This window comes from Elephantulus edwardii, unplaced genomic scaffold (genome assembly GCF_000299155.1).
Source record: "Elephantulus edwardii isolate Elephantulus edwardi_28Jun2011 unplaced genomic scaffold, EleEdw1.0 scaffold00037, whole genome shotgun sequence".
Lineage (NCBI taxonomy): Eukaryota > Metazoa > Chordata > Mammalia > Macroscelidea > Macroscelididae > Elephantulus > Elephantulus edwardii.
In genome coordinates this window covers 1,526,223-1,548,049 of record NW_006399787.1, presented here as the reverse complement: position 1 = coordinate 1,548,049, position 21,827 = coordinate 1,526,223, and the positions used below count along the sequence as shown (strand labels likewise).

The window sequence follows — 21,827 nt, the reverse complement described above, 5'->3', positions numbered from 1 at the left end:
CTCAATCTCTTCACCATCCATCCTGATGCTGCCAAGTGGTCCAGTGGTGAGAATTTTATCAACAAATATATTTTTAAAATATTTATGTGTGTATATCTATGTACACATGCATACAGAGTCACACGGCTGCGTATGTTATTTGTATTTATACAAGCATTCAGGACGTCTTGTGGTACAGTGGGTTAAGTATTCAACTGAAGTTCAATCCCACCAGCTGATCCTCTGGAGGAGGATGTGGCAGAAAGAAAAGTTTGGTGATTTACTTCCAAGTATTAGCCAATGGAAATGTTCTAGAGGGCAAAACTTTTTCTCACATACTCTGGGCGTGTTATCACGGAAGTCCGTAGAAAAGGACATGATGCGTGGAAAGGTGGGGGGGCCAGCAAAGGATAAGAAGACCCTCAACCACATGGACTGACACAGTGACTGCAGTGGAGGGCTGCAGCACGGAGGATCGTGAGGTTTTGGTATTACGTACACATGGCTGCTATGAGTTGGAGCCAACTTGCTATCACCAAACAACAATGAAGTTGCTATTAGGTATCGCTTTGCTGAGTCAACTATGACGCCTAGCAACGCTGGAAACAACAGATAAGAACCCTGTCGTATCCTGTGTCATGCTCGTGGTCTCTGAGATGCTCATCCAGCTCACTGCTGCAGTGACAGTGTCAATTCACCTCGCTGAAGGCCAGCCTCTCTCTCGCTGACCCTCTCTACCTTTCCCAGCATGATGATATATTTCTCCAAGGGCTGGTCTCTCTTGACAGCATGCCCAAAGTATGTGAGCCAAAGCTTCACCATCCCACCCTGGCTGTGCTTTCCTCAAAACAGACTCGTCTGGTGGCCTAGGGGCAAGAAGCTGCACTGCAATCTCAGAGGTACATGGTTCAAATCCACCAGATGCTCTGCTGGAGAAGAAGAGACAATCTCCTCCTGTATCAGTCAGATCTGATTTGATGATACACACAAAAAATAATGAAATAAAATTTAAAAAAACAAAACAAAAAAACAGACTTGTCTGATCTTCTGGCAGTTCATGGCATATTCAATCTTATTCCACATTTCAAGGGTATCCAACCTTCTGTGGTTTTCCTTATTCATCATCCAACTTTCAGCTGCATCTGAAGTGGTGGAAAATACTATGACTTGGGACAGGCCCACGTTGGTCTTTAAAGTGACATCATGTATTTAGCACTTTAAAGTCCATGAGAGCAGACTTGCCCAATGCAGCGTGTCTTCTGAATCTTGAAGACTTCTCAAAATATCCAGCATTTTGGTGACAAGGACAGACTCAAGAGCCAAGGATCATGAAGATGATGGAAGACTAGGTGGCATTCTGTTCTCGGTGTCTCTCCGAATCAGAGAGGATTCCAGAGTAGCTAACAATCACAGGTGCTTCATCACGATCTTGATGTTACTCGGTTTATACCTATGCTTGCTGTATTTTCACCTCATCACAGTGAAATCCAGCATTTCCTTGGACATAAAAGAAAATGAAAAACTGAAGCCCATCATTCAAAGTGGCTTTGCTACTGCAAACATTCCTGTTTTCTCTTCTCTGGCAGAATCAACTTCAAAGGTAAGCTTGTTTTCACTCCCTGACCCCTCTCACCATTTAACACCCCAGCACAGCAGGCAATGTCTGCTTTCCAAGGGAGGGGACCGAAAGGGGGCCAGGGTGGACGGGGATGAGAGAGGCAACAGTACTATTAGGGGCCCCGCCTATTCTGGGTTCCGCCAGGAGCCAGGACTCGGAAACATGAGCACTGCTCATGAGTACAGCCTAGCCCAACCCTGTGATTTAACTGAGGTGAAGGGACTTGTTTGCCTTCCTCCTCCTAATTATCCCCTTGGTGAGAAAATGAGAAGAAGGGGCAGGCTGATCACAGAGTCTTCCCCTCCACAATTACAGCCAGGAGTGGGAGGAGCCTGTGGGGTGGCACATCCTGCAGCATCCCGAGACAGATGACAGAGGTGACAGCTCTAGCTGTGACCCTGACAGCTTTCCTGAGCTTTCGGCCACAGCATGTCAAGAAATCGCTCCATACATGGCAAGACAGACAATTTCTCGAACACCTGCCCAAAGCCTTAGACCTTGAAAAGGAATAGCTTCTTCCTCTTGAGTCAAGTGGTCTAGTGGGTAGAGAGATGCACTGCTACTCCAAAAGTGGTCTCTCTCTGGTGGTTCGAATCCAGCAGTGGCTCGAAGGGAGAAAGATAGGCAATCTCTTATGTGTGTTTTATGTGCCTCTGAAAACCTGCTGGAGAGTCAGCTATGAGTCAGTTCCAACTCCATGGCAACGGCAGTGAGTTTGAGGGTAGTTTGTTTGGGTTTTTTGTTTTGTTTTTTCAAGCCTCCTTAAGAACAGTAAGGCTCCTAAAATCAAGGCCATTTCATTAATAGAATAACTATCAGCACACACCCCCCCACACACACACTTCTTGACTGGAAAAAAACCAAAACCCACTTCTGACTCTCAGACTACCTTGTATTAATAAAAAACATGCCTTACATTTTCACCTTTTTTTGCTTAAACTCAGTTGCCAATTCCACTAGAATCTTCAACTAACACTTTCTTGACATAGTGTTTGTAAAACAATCAAGCAGTGAACAGTGCTCAGCAATTTACAGGAATGAGAAACATTAACTGACTAGTACATACATTGCTAGGCTTAAATTCCGACTGACCTTGCTCTGATCACAGCTCTCCTCTTTTCTCGCTTTATTTTCCTCTTTAAACTATATGCAAAATAAAAACTGCTTTTCCATCATAACAAAATCTTTTTCTCCTACAACAGTTCAAATCAAAGAGGTCAGCCACATGTTGTTTGTCACAAGGCCCAGATACGTCCTACATAAGTAGGACAGGATTCTGTCAATCCATTCCACTCCAGGTGTTCCTTCCTGCCAACCTTTAACCTTGCTATCAAGTCCTGTTTGAAGTTATCTACAAGTGCTTTCAGGTGCTATGCATGGGCCGGAGTCCTCTGAAGTCCTCCAGAGGACGCCACCTACAGTGATGAGGAAGCTGGGATGCGAACCTACCCAGACTCCATCCTGAAGATGCATGTGTGCAGCGAGCTCTGGTGACCTAGTGGCAAGAAGCTGCACTGCAGTCTCAGAGGTGTGCAGTTCAAATCCACCAGATGCTCTGCTGGAGAAGGAGGAACAATCTCCTCCCGTACCAGTCATATCTGATTTGACAGTACACACACACAACAATAATGAAATTAAAAAAAAAAAAGATGCATGTGTGCACCTCCTGATCTGTAGAACATTTCCTTTCCCAAGGAAATCACAGTATTCCCTCTGGAAAATACTAAATAAGCTTGAGCTCTTCCGACACCCTCACCCTAAGCTAGAAATACTCCCTTGAAGGGGAGCTCTGGTCGCCTAATTTGTAGGGATTTGCACTGCTAAGTCAAAAGCAGTACCTCTCTCATGGTTCAAACCCACCAGGGGCTCTGAGAAAGATGGGCAATCTCCTCCTATGCGATTTACAGCCTCGGAAACCCAATGGCAGGTCAATTAAGCATCAGTTCCGCAGCAATTAGAGAGAATGAGCCTCCATCTCCTTTTTCCTTGCTGCAAGTAAAAATAACATCTGCCCATCTACATCTCTTTTCTAAGTATTCTTTCTTAGAAAAAAGGGAAGGACCCTCTGAGTCTAACCAGCACCTTAATGGTATTATTAATGGCAAATCCCCTTATGTCACGTACCATGGGCAAATGAGACACTGAGCTATTGAATTCACACTTTCTTACCTATAAAACTTTGTATGGTGTGTAACACCCTCATGTGCACGTTTTCGGGTGACACACTTGGCTGGACTCCCACCTCACTCCTGTGGTTATGTACTTTCAGTCAGCAGTTCAAACCCACCTGTGACCCTGGAAACACATCGAGGCAGTTCTATTTTGTCCTCTAGGATTGCTTCCATCGGACACAACTGGACGGCAGTGAGTCCATTCACTTCGAAGAGTCCACTAATGAAAACTCTATGATCAAAGTGGCCTGATCTGCAAGTGATGAGCTAGAGCAGGACTAAGAGCATCTTGCTCCCCGGCAGTGAGGTCTCCAGGGGGTCAAGAACACCTTGGTGGAAGCTCATGACAATGAACCTGTGTAGATATACAGTAATAAGCTCCGGAAGTTAACACAGCAAAGTGCATAGCCCTGGTCACCTCTGGGATGGTGCAGAAAGGGCAGAATAAGGCAAACTTGATTTTATTCGGTATACTTCTGTGTCACCTGTATTTTTAAAAAGAATTGGTTAGGTATTCCCGACACATGCCATATACACATTTCTTTCTGTGCTCAGTCACACGGAACAAGCAAAACCACATGAGAGAACCTATTAGATCTAACATGACTGCTTATCCCTGGGCACCAGGCACTGCCCAGGGCTCTTCAAGGGTTATCATATTTGATCCACATACTCAAGCTGCAGAGACTGTCATTTTACAAAGGAGAAAGGTGGGCTTTGAGAAGTCTGTCCCTTTCCCAAGTGTTTAGAGGACACTGGCCAGGATGTGAGTGCAGACAGCTCAGCAGCGCTAGCTGAATTCAGTATTACTGCGGGACGCTGGCCTCTAGGACTCCATCCTTCTGACTACAGAGCCATGTTCGGCTAACCTTCTAGATTCCTCTCTGCATTAAGGCATTAGCACCTACATCTGCAAACAAACCACCCTGCCAGTGGAAAACACTGCTCTCAGAAGATTTCCCAGGTTATGAAATCCAAGTCTTACAAAGCTGGGAGCCCTCTACTACCCTCAAGCAGTTTATCAGGGTTTCTGCAGCTGAAAAGCCCCGAGGCTGGGGCTCTTGTTTTAGGAGTCTTCCTCAACCTCTCTGAGTCCTCATGTCCTCATCTACAACACAGGGACTGTAACAGCAACTGCTTCACAGGTCTATGGTGAGAATTTAACTAGGTGACTGACCTAAAGAATCCAGTACTGTGCCTGGAAAATCTTGAACAACGCAGTGGCCTAGCTGGTAGGGAGTGACAATGCTAACCCAAGGCCCTGACTCTCCAGCAATTCAAGCCATTGGCAAGCAGCATCTCAGGAGAAAACCGGACAGTCTCATCTCATCCCTTGCCATTTACCGCCTTGGAAACCCAAAAAGGGTCTGCCAGGAGTCAGTCCCAACTCTACGGCAAAGAACTTATGTATGAATTTATATGCAAGTGCTGTTTTTATTCATGTTTTTACATTCAAAGTTGATGTCATATTAAATGTAGCCATTCGCTAGCCCCGTACGTGCCTAGGATTCCACTGGAGGAAACCATCACTCTTCCGCACTGGTTTCTGGGAACTGAGGAAGATCATCACCATGGACGTCCCTTTTCCTTGTTCCGACTACCCCCCCACCCCCAATTATCTCCAAAAAGCAACGGGACATTAGAACAGCAGCTTCTAAACGTTATACCTTAAATCAACTGCACATCAATAGAGAACTTCACAAAGGACGGATTCCTGGGCCATGCTCCCAAAGGCTCTGGCTCAAGTAAGCCTGGGTTGGGCTGGAAAGTTTTCTTTCTCCAGGTGACTCTGAGTGTCCCTAGGTTTGGTCTAAGGAACTTAAGTTGACACGTCATTTCACCCATTTTTTGCTAGTGTTCTCTTTAGACAAGTTTCTTAACCTTCCTTGCAGGGGAGGTACAAATCATTAACCCACGTAGCTGCTTATCAAAAGGCTGGAGGCTTGAGTCTAGCCAAAGGCACCTTGGAAGAAAGGCCTGGTGATCTATTTCCAAAACTCAACCAATGAAAACCCTGTACAACAGTTCTGCTCTGATACACGCAAGTGGCCCTGAGTTGGAAGTGATTGGAAGACAGCAGGCGAGGTTACTGGCACACAACACTCTATAGTAAGTGATGGCTATAATTATTTACTCCTTCTGCAGAAGCAAGTGGCTGTCAAAAGGCATTCACTAAAAAAAAAAAGCATTCAGTAAGAGCAATGATATTACTGTGAAGACTAAGGCGTGCCTGATTTAAGCCACAGCCTTTTCACTCACTTGCTACTCATCTGAGAGCTGGACAATAAATGCCTTAGAGTTGTGGTGTGGGAGAAGAGTACCAATCCCACGGACTGCCAAAAGAACAGACAGATATGTCTTGGGAAAAGTGCAACCAGAGTGCTCCCTGGAGGCAAGGATGGAGACCTTTTGTCTCTCCATACTTGGAGCATGCTGCTACGAGGAAGATGCTATTCCTTGAAAGAGATATCATGCTTGGATGGGTGGAGGGTCAGCAAAAGAGAGGAAGATGCCCAACAAGATGGACTGACCCAGTGACTGCCGCAATGGGCTCAAGTGCATTGGAGATGATGGGTGAGGATGGCCCAGGACAGGACAGGATTTAGGTCTGTTATTCCTAGGGTCACTATGAATCACACTTGATTCTAGGGCAATGACCAACAATACCTTAACTCTCTTTATAACAGTAAAAACTGCCTTCTTCTATGAAGCCACTAATGCTTTGTCCGTCATTTTTTATCTTGGTTTTTGCATTTGAATCTCTGCAGTGACCTTGGCCTGGATGCCATCAGAATCCTGATGGGAACCAGCTTACAGGAGTGTGGATTACTCAGTCTGTTCCATGCAGTGAAGCTCACCTCTGAGTGCTGCTTCACCGGTGGACTCCCTAACCCTCTGGTTTCCAGCTGGGCTCTGCCATGGAAGCATCAACACAGAACCTGGATACTTAACCCCTGTCCTTCACCCCCACCCTACCAACATGCGCCGGCTTCATCCTTTTTACAGTCACGTCACTTGCCTGGAGTCCCTTTCCGCACAGTTCCAGCTCTTTCTCCCTTCAAAAAACACTGCCCATCAGGATGAAGGGTGCTAATGGCCCCTGAGTCCTGCTCCATCCTTTGTGATTCTTTTAATCCTATGACACCTCTGTAAGCAGTCTCTTTATTAAACCCTTTTCAGATGAACCCTTTTGAGGGTACCATCAGCTTCCTACCAGGGCTCTGACCAAAACAGCAGGGGAGAGGTTTCCTTAACGAGAAATGTGACACTGCTAGCATGGCTTTAGGAGAGATAAATGAAAAAAAAAAAAATTACAGGCTTTGAAGACAGATGAATAATGTCCCAGGCTAGAGCTGTGATTTTCATCATCTGCCTCCAGGAATTGGAGTACTTCTCACCTGATAACAAGGTACAAAGGCTATGAAATGTCAGCCTGAGAGCGGATATTCTAACTCTTCCCTCAGAGCAAGAGGGCCATCGTCCACTTCTTTAAGGCAGTAAGAAGTCTAGTCCCGGAGGGGGAAGAAGCCGTGTCCTTGATCACTGACTTGGTGCCAATGATGAAAGATGTTCTACCTAAAAGGTCTCGCTTGGAGTTGACAACAGCCTAGTAAGGCAAGTACTATCATCTCAGTTATTCAGATGAGGAAACTGAGGTATGAAGACAGACTGTACGACTTCACAAGGCTGGCGTTATAAATCTAAGCATGTCAAAATCTAACTCTCCTCCCCAAAACACGTGCTGTGAGTCCTGCTGTATCTGTGATTACAACCCGTTAGGGAATAGGGCTCTCTTTGTTACATTTATAAGGGAGGATTAGTGCAGGATGTGTTTTGTAGAGTAGATCAGGCAAGTGACAATAACGGAAGGAAGATGCCATGCCATGTGAAGATCACCACAGAGCCCCAGCAAGAAGCTGAAAGGAGATAAACACTTCTCCCAAGAGGCCCCACAGTCAGAGAGCCCTCCCCTAGTGTAAGCACCCTTCACTGGCACTGCTAGCCCCCTCCCTGGTAAGAAAAATAGATTTCTGTCTACTTAAGTTGCTCATCTGTGGTACTTGTGCACTAGATAACAGAGACAGTGAGCTAAGGCCTGAGCCTGGATTCGAACCTGAGCAGTGTGACAACAGAGTCTGAGCACCCTTCCTCACTATGCCATGTGCTCCTCCACAAGAAGAAGGGAGACTGAGAGCAAGGACAGGCCAAGGGGAAAAGGCCAGTTTTGCTGGCAACCCATTCAGATGACCAGGGTGCCAGCAGCGACTTCAGCAGCACCTCACCATCCATGGAATGCTCCCCACAGTGGACGTGGGCTTATCAGGCAGATTTCAGCCCCAGGAAGGCGTCATCAGTCACCAAGATCAACCAGAACTGAGGGAGTGTTTACACAATGAAACGCTGAACTTCAGCATTTAAAGAGAAAGAGAGTGATAAACTAGGATTCTCTGCAGAAATCGTCAACCACCAATCTAAATCCTATCTACCTAGAGAAAGGTCCTTCTTTTAACTTGCAGAACCTAACAACACACGATACTGAGTGTAAACACTGCCCTAATCAGAAAACTGAGCCACAGATTAACCACTAAACATCAGTCTTGACAAACAACACCCCCAAATACTACGCATACTGGGTCATTCTAGCCACAGAAGAACTGTCAGCAATTCTGTCACTTCCTGCCACCCCCGGCCTACCTATCGGGCTGCCACACTGTGGTGCCTCATGCACTGCCGTGATTCCGGAAGCCTCCACCACCAGCATTTCAAACACCAGCAGAGTCACATGGTGGGCAGGTCTCAGTGGAGCTTCCAGGTTAGGAAGAAAGGCTGCTGATCTAATTCCAAAAACCAGCCAATGAGTATCATATAAGAAAACGAAAGAGTCTTCTCTAGTGCAGGCCTGGAAAAGGAGCCCCAGACTCGGCAGGAATTCGAAGTTATTAATGACTGTGAAGGGGGTACAGGAACAGGCAATGTCTCATTCTGTTAAATTTAAAGTTGCCATGAACTGAAACTTGTTGCTGTTTTTGTGTACCGCAGAGACAGAAGTGACCCAGAGCTGACCCTCTGATGGGCTTTCAGAGGCAGTTAATGACACGGGAGGAGACTGCCCATCCTTCTCCCGCAGTGCAGCTGGTGGCCTCGAACTGAGTGCCTTCGGGACTGCAGTGCAGCTTCTTGACACAAGGCCACCTGGTGGCAATTAACACCAACATCACCACATGCAAAGGAAACAAATTCCTGTGCCAAATAACCCAACACCAAGGATGAGCACTTCCAACCCAAAGCCTTCCCAAACCTAGAGCTAACACAGTGCTCGCTGACAGGTCCACATTCCACCTGAAGCAAACCAGCATTCCAAGTTATGCCCACTGGGAAGTCAGACATATAAAGTCACAGGCCGTGACAGACTGATGTGTAGGTCATTTAAGGCATATGATAAAATAAAAACAACCAGCATAACTGCAAAATGATTTGCAGTCTGGACACAGTAGCTGGGTCCTAGTTTTCATTCCCTTTCATAACATCCACTTTGTTTCTGCTTAAAGCTACCTCAGGAGGGAAGGCGCGTGGGTGGCAGCCGACAGACAGGATGAAAGATTCCGCCTTTCGTGTATTATACAAAGTTCACTTATTCAAGGAGAAAAAACTGACAGTACTCGTACTGAACAGTCGGAATGTAACACACTGAAATGAACTGTCAAATGGTTTTCCAATATTAATGAGGCGCCAGGAAATATGTCTGTATGTTTCTCCTAATGTGATTTTGAGCCGGTCTGGATTCTAGAATTTTTACTAGATGGCTACACCAGAGCCCATTCTGCAAAGAGGACTGGCTGTAGGGACGGAGAGACGGCGGAAAGGCCACCAGAGTGACTGGCAAAGCCCTGTGACGTGGCACTCCATCTTACCTGTGGAGTCAGCTCCAGAAGCCCTGCCACTCGTCTGTTCCTCAGCACTGACGAGCTGCAGGTCTGTGTACGAAGGACCAAAACTAGGACTGCTGGTGTCTTCAGAATGGGTGGTCCAGCTGCTCTCGGAAGCCAGAGGGCATCTCCCCAGGGAGCTGAAGGAAGGACAGGTCCAGCAGGGCATGGCCAATGGGAGGGCTGAGAACAAAATCCAAAAGTGTGTATAATATAATAGCCATATGTGATTATCTTTAGTGCTTATCTAACGTTGAGGTCACTCAATCCTACAACACCTCCAGGGCCATACAAAGCACAGAAATCTATGAAGAAATCATTCATAATCCAGAGAAAGCTAATTGACCAAGACCCTTATATCAGTTGTTGTTGTTGTTGTTATGTGCTGTCAAGTTGCTTGCGACTCATAGCGACCCTATGTACAACAGCCCTAAACTCTGCTCTGTCCCTTGCCAATCTTATTGTCTCTGACAACCCCCCGTTACCCCAGTGACTGAATCAATCCATCTCCTCGAGGGTCTTCCTCTCCTGCGCAGTCCCTCCACCCTTCTAGGCATGACATCCCTTCTCCAAGGACTGATCTCACCTTTCAACAAGTCCAAAGTATGTCAGATGAAGCTTCAGAATCCTTGCCTCCAAGGAGCAGCCTGGCTTCACCCTCTCTCCAGGAGGAACTTGTTTGTTCTCCTAGCAATCTATGGTATCTTCAATATTCTTCTCTAGCACCAAAGCTCAAAGGCATCAACTCTCCTTCTATTATCCCTAGTCATTGTCCAGTTCTCTGCTGCATAGCAAGTAATCACAAAGACCATGGACTGTAACAGGCGCACCTTAGTCTCCAGACTGACTGACATCACATTGTTCTTCAGTACTTTGGAGAGGTCTCTAACAGTAGACTTTCCCATTGCAATTAGACTATTAATTTCCTGGCTGCTGGTACCAAGAACTAAAAGTAATACTTTGACATCATGACCCTCAAGTATTAAAAAAACAAAACAACAACACAGCAACCCACAAAAAAACCTCACTAAAGGTGGAGGATTTATCTTATTTTAACATTAATTTGGTAATTCATATATATTTTAAGCAGCTTTTTAAAATTAATTTTTACTTCCTTCTAAGGCTATTCCTTGGAAAAGGAGATCAACTTGGAAATGTGGAGGGATGATGAAAGAGAGGAAGACCTTCAACGAGACGGACTGACACAGTGACTGCAGCAATGGGCTCAAGAATATCCGAGATGGTGAGGATGACACTGGATAGGACAGGGTTCAGGTCTGTTTTCACAGGGTTGCTATGAGTTGTACTCAACTCAATGGCACCTAACAGTAAGAAGACTGAATTTTTAGACAAAAATTGATTTCTAAATGTAGACTTGAGTTTTGATTTCTAAATTTAGACTTGAGTTTTGTTCATAGCCAAAATAAATGTCTCCAACTTTCATTCACCTTCGTGAATTTCTATTCTTGGCCACTTTCTGTGGGCAAGGCAGAACAGTTCTATAGGGCTTTCAAGGTTGTGACTTTTTGGAAGGAGCTCATCAGATCTGTCTTCTAAGGTGTCAAGGCAACATTTCAGCGAGCAGAGAGTCCTAATGTCAACCCTTATTATTTCCTCCATAATTAGTGGCATACCTCAAGAAAACACTTACTGATACGACCAGCTAAAAACCAGAGTCACATTGGGTTAAACAATGAGAGTGGATGTCTGTATGTATGCATGCATGTGACATGTCTGTTTTCTTTGAATGAAACTTTAAGTGAAGAGGCTAAAAGGTTAAAAAAAAAACAACAAAAAAACCAAAGGTAAAAAAATACAACCCAAAAACTAGTTGTTGGAATCAAGCTTGATTCATGACAACCCTGTGTCAGGGCAGATCCATGCTCCGTGGGGTTCCCGATGGCTGATTTATCAGAAGTATCAGCAGACCTGGTTAGTGAGGAGCTTCAGGGTACATTTTAACTACAAAATGTTACTCAGCACTGTTGTTGTTTGGATACGTGCCGTCAAGTGGACTATGACTCGTGACCTGACCCTGTCGTGTCCTGTGTCATCCTCATCATCTCCGACACACTAGAGCCCACGGCTGCAGTCATCCCATCTACCCATCTTGTTAGGGGTCTTCCTCTTTAACTGACTCTCCACCTTTTCAAGCATGATGATCCCTTCCAAGGAAAAGTCTCTCTTAGAAACATCCCCAACCTATGAGAAACAAAGCTTCACCATCTGTGCCTCCAAGGAACACTCTGACTGCACTTTTTCCAAGACACATCTGTTTGTTCTTTTGGCAGTCCATGAGATATTCAGTACTCTTCTCCAACCACAACGCAAAGGCAGTCATTCCACTCTGGTCACCTTTATTTATTGTCCAGCTCTCAGATGCATAGCAAGGGAGTGGAAATACCATGACCTGAGTTAGATGCACCTTACTTTTCAGACGGACATCATTGCTCTTCAGCAAACTGGAGAGGTTTTCGACAGTGGACTTGCCCCGTGCAGTAAGTCTCCTGATCTCCTGACGGCTGCTACCAAGAATGCTGATGGTCAATCCCAGTAAGAGGAAATTGTTGGCTATTTTAATTCTTCCTACATGTATCATGATGCTGGCTACTGGCCCAGTGGTGAGGACCTTTGTTTCCTTGATTTTGGAAAATAATACGGAGCACCAAAACAACAAACAAGCCCGTTCTGGAAGAAGTATAGCCAGTTTCTGAGAAAGTCCTAGCAAGTTCCTGAGAGGTAATGATGGGCAAGTGTGGCTCATATACTTTGGACAGGTTATCAGGGGGAACCAGTTTCCCCAACAGGACAGCTTGTTAAAGTAGAGAGTCAGGAAACAGAAGGAAATTCTCAAGAAATGGAGTAACACAATGAATGATCTTCAGCGTAGCAGAGTGTGATGCTGGTGTAGGGTCAGGCCTTCAGCTGTGGGGACCGTAACCAATGATGGCGAGCCAACACTGCAAACAAGGGGAATCTCAAAACCACAGTGAGTCAAAGCCTACTTAACAGCACCTATGAACAATAGCAAGGGGTTCCGGTGGAACGGGCCATAGGGAATCACAGTGCTGATCCAAAGGGGGCACCTCTCTGAACTGACCCACTGCTCTGCATGCAAAAAATGGGCAATCTCCCCCCATGGAATTTACAGCCTCCTGAAAACCCTCTGGAGGGTCAGCTATGAGTTGGTTCCCATTTGATGGCAATGAGCTTGAGTTTAGCAACAACCACTATAGAGAACTACATGGAAAAATCTCATAAGCCTAACACCACAGCCTTTCACCTAAATAAAGTCCAAGGACGTCGGGGGGCGTAGTAGTAAGGAGGTGCACTGTCAACCCAAAGGCAGGCAGTCTGAATTCATGAGCTGATCCAAGGGAGAAGAGAAAAGGGTCATCTCTTTCTGAGTGATTTACAGCCTCTGAAAGTCTGCTGGAGGATCAGTCGGCTATGAGTCAGTTCCGACTTGACGACTCATAATCACCAATAAAGTTCAAAACCAAGCAACACAGGCAAAGTTATAGTGAATCTGTCAAGAAATAACACAGTTACTATGATAAAGCTCAGAAAGGCGATAATGCGGAAGGAAGGAGAGATGACGGCAGAGGGCATGATTAGTAGGGAAAATGGAGCTCTTTATTAAACTGGATGAGGGGATGATGTTCTTTATCAGTTAATACCTATTTTTAATGTGTTCCTTGGTTTTTATCAAATCATTCTAGAACATTATTAAAACTATATGTCAAAAGAGACCCTTCTTGCTCAGAGAGGAAACGATTTCAATTACTTGGCCCTTTATATTTATTCCAAGCACAGGATTTCCTTTGAAGGAGAAATGAAGATTGATGTGGCTAGGAGCGGTGAATCTCTGTATCTCATAAATTCTTCTCCTTTGGTCTATTACATTCTGTGCATCAGTTTAGAAATCCTGGACTATTCATTTTATTTAGGTTGCTAATTAAATTTCCTGAGGCCACATGAAGAGATGGGAAGTGAGAGAGAAGCACTGAGCCTAACACCCACTCTTCTCCCCAGGCCAGATTTTTGAGGCAGACCTTCTCCCAAGGGCCAGACAGCAGGCTGCTGGGATACTTAAGTGTCATCGCCAAAAGCATCTGGCAAGGAACGAAGCAAGAGGGAGGTGGATACCTGCTCCTCCCCTGCTTACCTCTGAGGGTGAGAACAGGAGGTCAGGGACCAGACTGTCTGCTTCACAGCCTGGATCCTGGCTTAGATCTTGGGGCAAATTGTTGCATAACAATTTGTCTGTGCCTTTATTTTCTCACCTGCAAAATGAGGCTAAAAATAAGTATCCACCTTCACAAGAGGAATAAATTAATACCGATAAAGCACTCTGAAAATTAAGTACTAAGTGGGTTCATATTGGTTATTAATGCTTCCAGCCATCTTAAAAGCAACTGACCTGAAGTTTCAACATTCCCTCCACACTAACCCTTCTATCTATTCAGATTCTCAGAATGAAACCTTGGCATCACACTAGAGTCTTCTCTTTCTCTCACATTCTGTCCATTACAAGTGCAAAATACACTCACTCGCCGCCATGGCCAGACTCCACAGACCAGGCAAGTAGATAAAGATGGAGAATGATCACAAAAAGGAAGGTGGGCACGTCACATCAGATTGTATCATTACAGATGCCCAACCAATGAGACTCATGGCCCAGCCACGCTGCCATATCAACTTAACCACCGCCAACGAGTATCACTTCTGCCTCACTCCTCAATGTGTACTACCTACCACAAAATAGTTGGAGAGTAGATGTTTCAATACTGTTGTAAAATATAAGAAAATAAGAGTCTGCAAGCGAGGAGTTGGTGGACATCTGGAATCCAATCACTTTTCACCACCTCCAGTCACCACCCTGGCCCAAGCCCCCATCACCTCTCACCTAGATCACTGCAAAGGCTTCTTACCTGCTGGGCCTGCCTGCCTCTACCTTTCTCCTCCAACTCTCCAGACTGTTCTCAACATGGCAGCTACAAAGTTTTAAAAGCACTGTGGGCTAAAAGCTAAGTCAAACCATTTTCTTCCTCAAAACCCTCACGTGGTTTCCCCATCTCACTCACAATAAAGGAAGGCAATGTCCTTCCAGGATGCTCCCAGAATGTATGGGATCTGTGTACCCAGAATCTCCATGTCTCTCCTGCTACTCTTCTGACATTCTCTTCACTCCAACTACATCCCAGGAGTCATTGGCTGATGTTTAATAAGCTCAGCTGCTAAGTGAAAGGCCAGTGTCCCGCCAGATGAAAGACCTGAAGATTCACTTCAGGATCCGCTGAAAACCATCCGTGGCCGCTCCACTCAAGAAGAATCCCCTTCCACCAGGTCCAGGGCTGTGCCTCACAGGCTTTTCACCTGCAGCTCCTTCTGCCTGAAAGTTCCTTCCCCAAATTCCGCAAGGCTGACTCCCTCACTTTGCTCAGAGGCTCACGTGACTTCTCAGTCACTCCCTAACTTTATATAAAACGGCACACCCTTCCTCACCATATTCTACTCTTTGCTTCGGTTTTCTCTCCTTTGCACATACTTTTACTCTAAATTGACCACTTAAAAAAAAAAATTAAATCACATTTCTGGGATGGCTCCCCCACATAATATATGCTCCGTATGGCGTGAATATTCATGTTTAACCCAACCCCTCAGACTCTGCTCAGCACCTCAAAACAACTCTGGTTAAAGGAAAAGTAAATTTATGACTTGTAGGTTAATATAATATGCAAATAAAATACTTTTCTTTCCTCTTATAACTTTGGGGTCTTGGGTAGATTCCCATTTGAACATAAACTTCTGGGTTTTTTAATTTTTTTTTATTATTAATTTTAATGAAAGCTTATAGAGAGTGTGGATTTCCATTCATTCCTTGTTGCACTTTTCTCTCTGCCCACCCTTCCCCTCTCGATCGTTCTTCTCTTTGAAAAGTAAAAGAAAAATCTTTCATTTTTATACAGTCCCTCCCCCTAAGTCCACACCACTATGCTGCCTTCATTCTGGATTCCTGTCACGACAATAATACCTAATCATATAGCCCTTTTAAACAGTTCTCTCCCTCATCTGTTTCAATGCAGTACACATTATTTATCCCCTCTTAAGTTCTCCCAAACCCAATGTCAATCCCATTTTATAATAGTGGCACTAAGCAATATTTGTCCTTTTGTGACTGAGATACTTCAGTCAGCATAATGTCCTCCAGAGCCACCCATTTTGTATAATATTCCATGAGTTCCTTGTTTTTCAACACAGCATAGTATTCCATTGTGTGATTATACCACAGCTTCTCTATCCATTCATTTGTTGATGGGCACTTGGATTGTTTCCAACTCTTTGCTATTGTAAACAAAGCTGCAATAAACATGGGTGTGCACATATCTGCTTAGGTGGCGGTTATGATTTCTTTAGGGTACATTCCCAGTAGTGGAACTGCTGGGTTAAATAGTATTTCTATTTCCCACTTTTTGAGAAAGCACCATACTGCCTTCCATAGTGGTTACACCATTTTACATTCCCACCAACAGTGAATAAGGGTTCTAGTTTCTCCACAACCTCGCCAGTATTTTGTTTGCTGCTCTGTTGAATTTAGATATTCTGACTAGGGTGAGATGATATCTCATAGTTGTTTTGATTTGCATCTCTCTTAGAGCTAGGGATTTTGAACACTTCTTCATGTGCTTGTTAGCCATCTGAACGTCTTCTTTGGTGAAATGTCTGTTCATATCCTGTGCCCATTTTTCAATTGGGTTGTTTACCTTTATCTTGTTGTGATGGAACATATACTTATGTTTTGCTGTCCTGTACTTACATTTTTACATCAAATCACTAGGACTGAGTGACTTTCCAGTGATGGAAACCTGCATATCTATGACTCAAGAACAGACATAAGTCCCTCTTCCTCTGTGGCTCCCTTGCCATTCTGTGGTAAAATACGAAGCAGCTGTCTCCAAGACTGGATCAGAGGAGCTCTTGTTTTTACCGAAGGCTCCATCCGTACCAGACTGTCTAATTATTAGGTAACTTCAACTTAGGGAAAGCGAGCATTTTGTCTTTCTAATTGTATTCCCTAAACCTAATTTTTTTTTTTGCATGAATGAATTAGTTAATTGATGCATGCTTGGGTAGCTCATGAAGTTTTATATACCACACAAAGGGTTAATTATGCCACAAGGACACCCTGACTAAGCTCACAGATTCTCTGAAAGAAAAGAATACTGGACTTTTAAGAAATATTTTAAGGCCCTTTCTAGGTAAGCAGAGAAAATAATCCCTGAGATGACTATGGTAGCTGCAAATATGATAGAAATGGAATGGACAGCTTTAAGTGTGCTTTTTAAGGTAGCTCCAGGAAAAAAATACCTATGTTTGCTCCATTAAACAATATATATGATATATAAAGATACATGTAAACATATACAATATAAAGTAAGTTTTAGACACACACAAACCTCTCGTGGCCTAGTGGGTAAGGAGTTGTGCTATCAACCCAAAGACAGGTGGTTTGAATCCACCAGCTGCTCTGCGAGAGAAACATGGGCACATTCCTTCTGTGCAGTTTACAGTCTCTGAAAACCTACTGGAGGGTCAGCTACGAGGGGGTTCTAACTTGATAGCAATGAGAGTGAGTGACCTGTCTCAACCTAATTTCAGGCAGAGACATGAGCTATGCAGAAAAATTTAGTAATAAAACAAAGTTTCGAGAGAGTGGGCACGCTTGGATTGACAGGTTAGAATCAGCACCAGAGCAGAGATGCAAGCAGACTCCGAGGGGAGAGCTCTCAGGTGCAAGGGTCAAGCAAGAGCAAGTGTGTGTGCTGGAAATAAACTCTGTCAGGAGGAGCAAGGGAGGTGGCGCAGCTGGAGAGAACAGAAGTGGAGGAGGAGGTTGGAGAGAGCAGGAAGCCCTGAGGAAGAAGGTAAAGGGCTCTTAAAATTCATTCCTGGGTCTCAGACAGATCCCACCAAGTATATTATGCAGCAGAAAACAATCCGAGGTAGTAAAAGAAAAAAGTGTTCTTCTCTGAGGAGGGACGTATACATGCAAGCAAAGCACAGGGGGCCTTGCCTACATACTGAACAAGATTAAGATCTCATTCCACCCCCACCCACGAACCACCCTCCACTCCCATTAACCAGAATGAGAGCTTAATAGAAATGAACCACTGGGCTTACATCTCTCAGCTGTCACCCCTGCCTCCTTCTTAAATGGCTTAAGTCATCACTGGTCCTTCCTCCAAACAAGTGGCCCTTTCTCTGGCCCTACATAATGAGCCTCTCCAGACACACGGGAAGGCCTTAGCCCAAGGTTTTAGGCAAGATGTTTGAAGCACAAGGGAATATTTACTGTTTTTCTTGGGCTGTAAGACAAAAGCCCCGGAAATGAAAGTTGGTTGTTTTAAAAATGCTTCCAATTATGCACATCCTGCAATTCTGCATAATGGGTCAAATTCAGCACTGGCTTTGCCACAAAACTGCCTCATTCCGTGAGGGGGGTTAGTGTCTAGCAGGAAGGCTGAATAGGAAGACTCATGCTGATAACAGTGGCTTTAAAAAAAACTGCAAAGGAACTTTGCTCTTTCAGTTAGTTTGTGTGTGTGTGTGTGTGTGTGTGTGTGTGTATGTATATATATATGCAAGAATATTCTAACACACACACACACGTTTTTGAAATGCACATACTTCATCTCAGAAGTATCAACGTGTGTGTGTGTGTGTGTGTGTGTGTGTGTGTGTGTGTACATATAAAAAACAGAGCCATCCACTTCCTAAACAACATGCCTTCAGAAACTCTGTTAACTTTGATAAATGTTGATAGTTGTAGAGGGGCTTCAGGCTTTTTGTTCATAGGGTCATTATGTGTCGTGCTCAACTCAAAAGCAATCAACAATAACTGTCATCAAGTCAGAACAGACTCACAGTTGAACTTCCAGCAGGTTTTTAGAGGCTATAAATCTCATGAGAAGGGGCTGTCCACCTTTCTCCCACAGAGCTGCTGGTGGATTCGAACCACCCATCTTTGGGTTGGCACTACAACTCTTTACCCAGTAGGACACCAGAGCTCCTTATCGAAATACTAAAGGACCAAATTAAAAGATCAGCTGGGTTGGGGCTCAGTTTAGAAGATATTTCTTTTCTTTTTTTAAAAAGCATGATATAAATTTATTAGATATAAATTATAACATAGTTGGCTGTGATCATAACTCTGATAAAAAAATAGATATGAAAAAAACTCCAACTGCCTAGAAGGAAATAAACCAAAATAGAAGACATTTCTTTTAAGAACAATGCAGACTCAATTCTGCATGACCCATGAGAAGACTTTTTAAAAAATCCTGTTCAGGGTTGTGATATCTATACCTTTAATTCAGAGGTCAGCAAACAGTGTTTCTAGTTAAATTTCTTGACATTTTCACCATGAAGCCTTTGATCGCTAGTGTATAATCTTAAAACTAGATGTTCTACTAGCAAAACTTAAGCCTCCATTTGAAGGTTCTAATTAAACTCTTTGGAAGGAGAATATTTATCAACATGGCCAGACTCAAAGTAGTCTTGCCAAGTAAACAAGAAAAGAACTTGTATTTGACCTCTATCACATTTTAGGGGTTTTATTATTTTGGTTTTTGTTTTAAATAAAGAAAATTATCCTAGAAATATGTCAGAGTTCTTCCATGCAATCTTATTCCTACTACCATCAGACCATAAGAGTACACTCCAGCTGTCTGCCCCATGCATGTGGTTACTAAGTCTTCTGTTACTTTGATTTGACTAAAATTCTATTTTTCTAAGAAATATCTGGAATATACTGCTTCCCTGACCAATCATGATGGCATGTATTCACTGCCACAACTGGCAAGCCGAATTAAAAAAAAAAAGAAGCTGTTCCCTTAATAGAGTTAAGGATTTCTGAGGTTATTTCCCCACCATCCTGTTGGTCTTGGCTTTCCGATCAACCCTGGGATGTTGGGTACACATTAAAGCCAGGTCACCAGACTGGATCTAACAAGTGTCAAGCTTTACTATGATCTCCAGCCCAGTTTCTGCCGATGTAAATGCCACAGAAATATGAGACTTACCATTAACGGCAGTTTGAGAGCTCCAGTGACCTAGTCTGCTGTGAGTTATGTCACAGCGTCGCTAGGAGTCACACGTGCCTGTCCCGGAACCTAACACCACGAATGACCATTATCAACAACATGAGTAACTCAATGGCATCTAACAACACCATCACCATCACCACCAAAGAACTCAATGACACCTAACAACCATTGAGCAGGTGTTAACCTAAAGGTGGTACTTTTCTGTGGTTCTGAAACCACCAGCAGCTTCTTGGGGGAAAAGATGGGCAATTTCTTTCTGTACAATCTAGAGCCTCTGAAAACCCACCAGAAGGTGAGCTGTGAGTCTGTTTCAAACCGAGAGAAATGAAATTGAGGTTCTGAGTTTTCTCTGCCTCCAACTTCACTGAGCCCACAGCTTCCTCACCTTTCAATTAGGACAAACAGAACATTCCTCGTCCAGGAGAAAATCTGGCACTCACTTGGGGTGAGAGTGAGCAGCACTTGAAAGATATGCTCTCTTGTCTTCATTTACCAGAAAAAACCGTGAAGGTGGCCGAATAGGTGCTAGGGGAGGGGAAAGGAGTACCCCAGGGAACACTTCTCTACCCAGCTCCTTCCTGTATGTGCGGGCGCTCTGCTTTCAACTTCTCTTTTCAAGTCTGGATGTGAAGCTATGCATTTTGGTTTTGTGCTGCTGGATCAGCCCCCCAACTCATAGCAACTCCACGCAGAACTGAATGAAACGCCACTCAGTCATGTATCACCCTGATGAGCAGTGATGACCATGGACCATCGCGAGCACGGGCTGTCGCAAGCATGGACCTGTGTGAATACAAACCACTGTGAGCCGTATGGCTTTCACTGGCTGACTCTCAGAAGCAGATGGCCAGGCCTTTCTTCCTAGACTGTCTTAGTTGGAAAATGTCATTGAAATCTACTCAGCATCACAGTAACATACAGGTTTCCAAGAACTGACAGACAGGTGCTGATGGGTCGGAGGTGCGCTAGGCCAGCAATCAAACCCTGATCTCTATGGAGAAGTGAAAATTCCACATGGCCTCGCTGTGTTAGTTTTTTCTTTCTCAACTTCTCTTTGCCAACTAGGATATTAAGGCATAACATGTTGCTGTTGTGTGCTGATAAGTCAGAACCAACCCATAGATGACCCTCCAACAGTTTTCATCGGCAGCTGATCATACAGGAGGAGACTGCTCATCCTTCTCCTGTGCGGCAGCTGGTGGATTTGAACTGTATGCCTTTGGGAGTGCAGCTCAGCTTCTTCCCACTAGGCTCCATTTGCTGTCTAGAGCAGAGCAGCGCTAATCTGTCCTACATTTTTTCCATTCTTTATCTCCCATCTACTCCTCTCCGACCACAATCATAATCTTCTTATAAAAAGGATACCTGTATAGAATTTGTATGACATAGGCCAATGATAGGAATTTTTTTTTCTCTTGACACAAAGTAATATGATCAAAAAGTTCTGGACATTCAGTTGAAGCAAATGGGTTGTGGAATAAAATAGGAAGAAACTAAGAAATGGCAAATCTTTTACAAGAAAGATGCCATTTCCTTTGGTGAGTTTCTTTGGCTGGGATGGTGGCCCAACCAAACTTGGTTCCCACATATCCTGAACTCAGTCACCGGCATCCATGCAGACACACCTACATACTCCACATTGCACCAAAGGATTTAAGAGTTTTGTGTGTCTAAATAGAGTGGATCAAATATCTTGCTTGTCTCAATTTCATTTTGTTCACGTGTTATCCATATGACATACTCTAAAAAAAAGCTTATTTGAAATACAAGGGTGGAAAGTATAGGCTAACATAGTTCGAGGATCTAGTTTCATGTAAAGTAAAAAGAGAAGAATATTTTTTGGAGTTGTTTTTATTAGGTGCTGCCAAGCTGAGTATGACTCATAGCAATCCTAGGTACAGCCAACCCAAACCTTCCTTATCCCGTGCCATCGTCCTCACCCAGCCTCCTCTATCCTGTGCCATCGTCCTCACCCAGCCTCCTCTATCCTGTGCCATCCTCACCCAGCCTCCCCTATCCTGTG

General features: G+C 44.3%; 1 protein-coding gene across 1 annotated transcript in view; it reads right to left on the bottom strand.

Annotated features, from left to right (window-relative positions):
* STON2 (stonin 2) overlaps positions 1–21,827 on the bottom strand; it is a 184,354-nt gene that overhangs the window by 149,395 nt on the left and 13,132 nt on the right. The window contains exon 3 of the mRNA XM_006884631.1: positions 9,681–9,878. Within this exon, the coding sequence (XP_006884693.1) occupies positions 9,681–9,878 (198 nt within the window). The remainder of the gene's footprint in view (positions 1–9,680; positions 9,879–21,827) is intronic.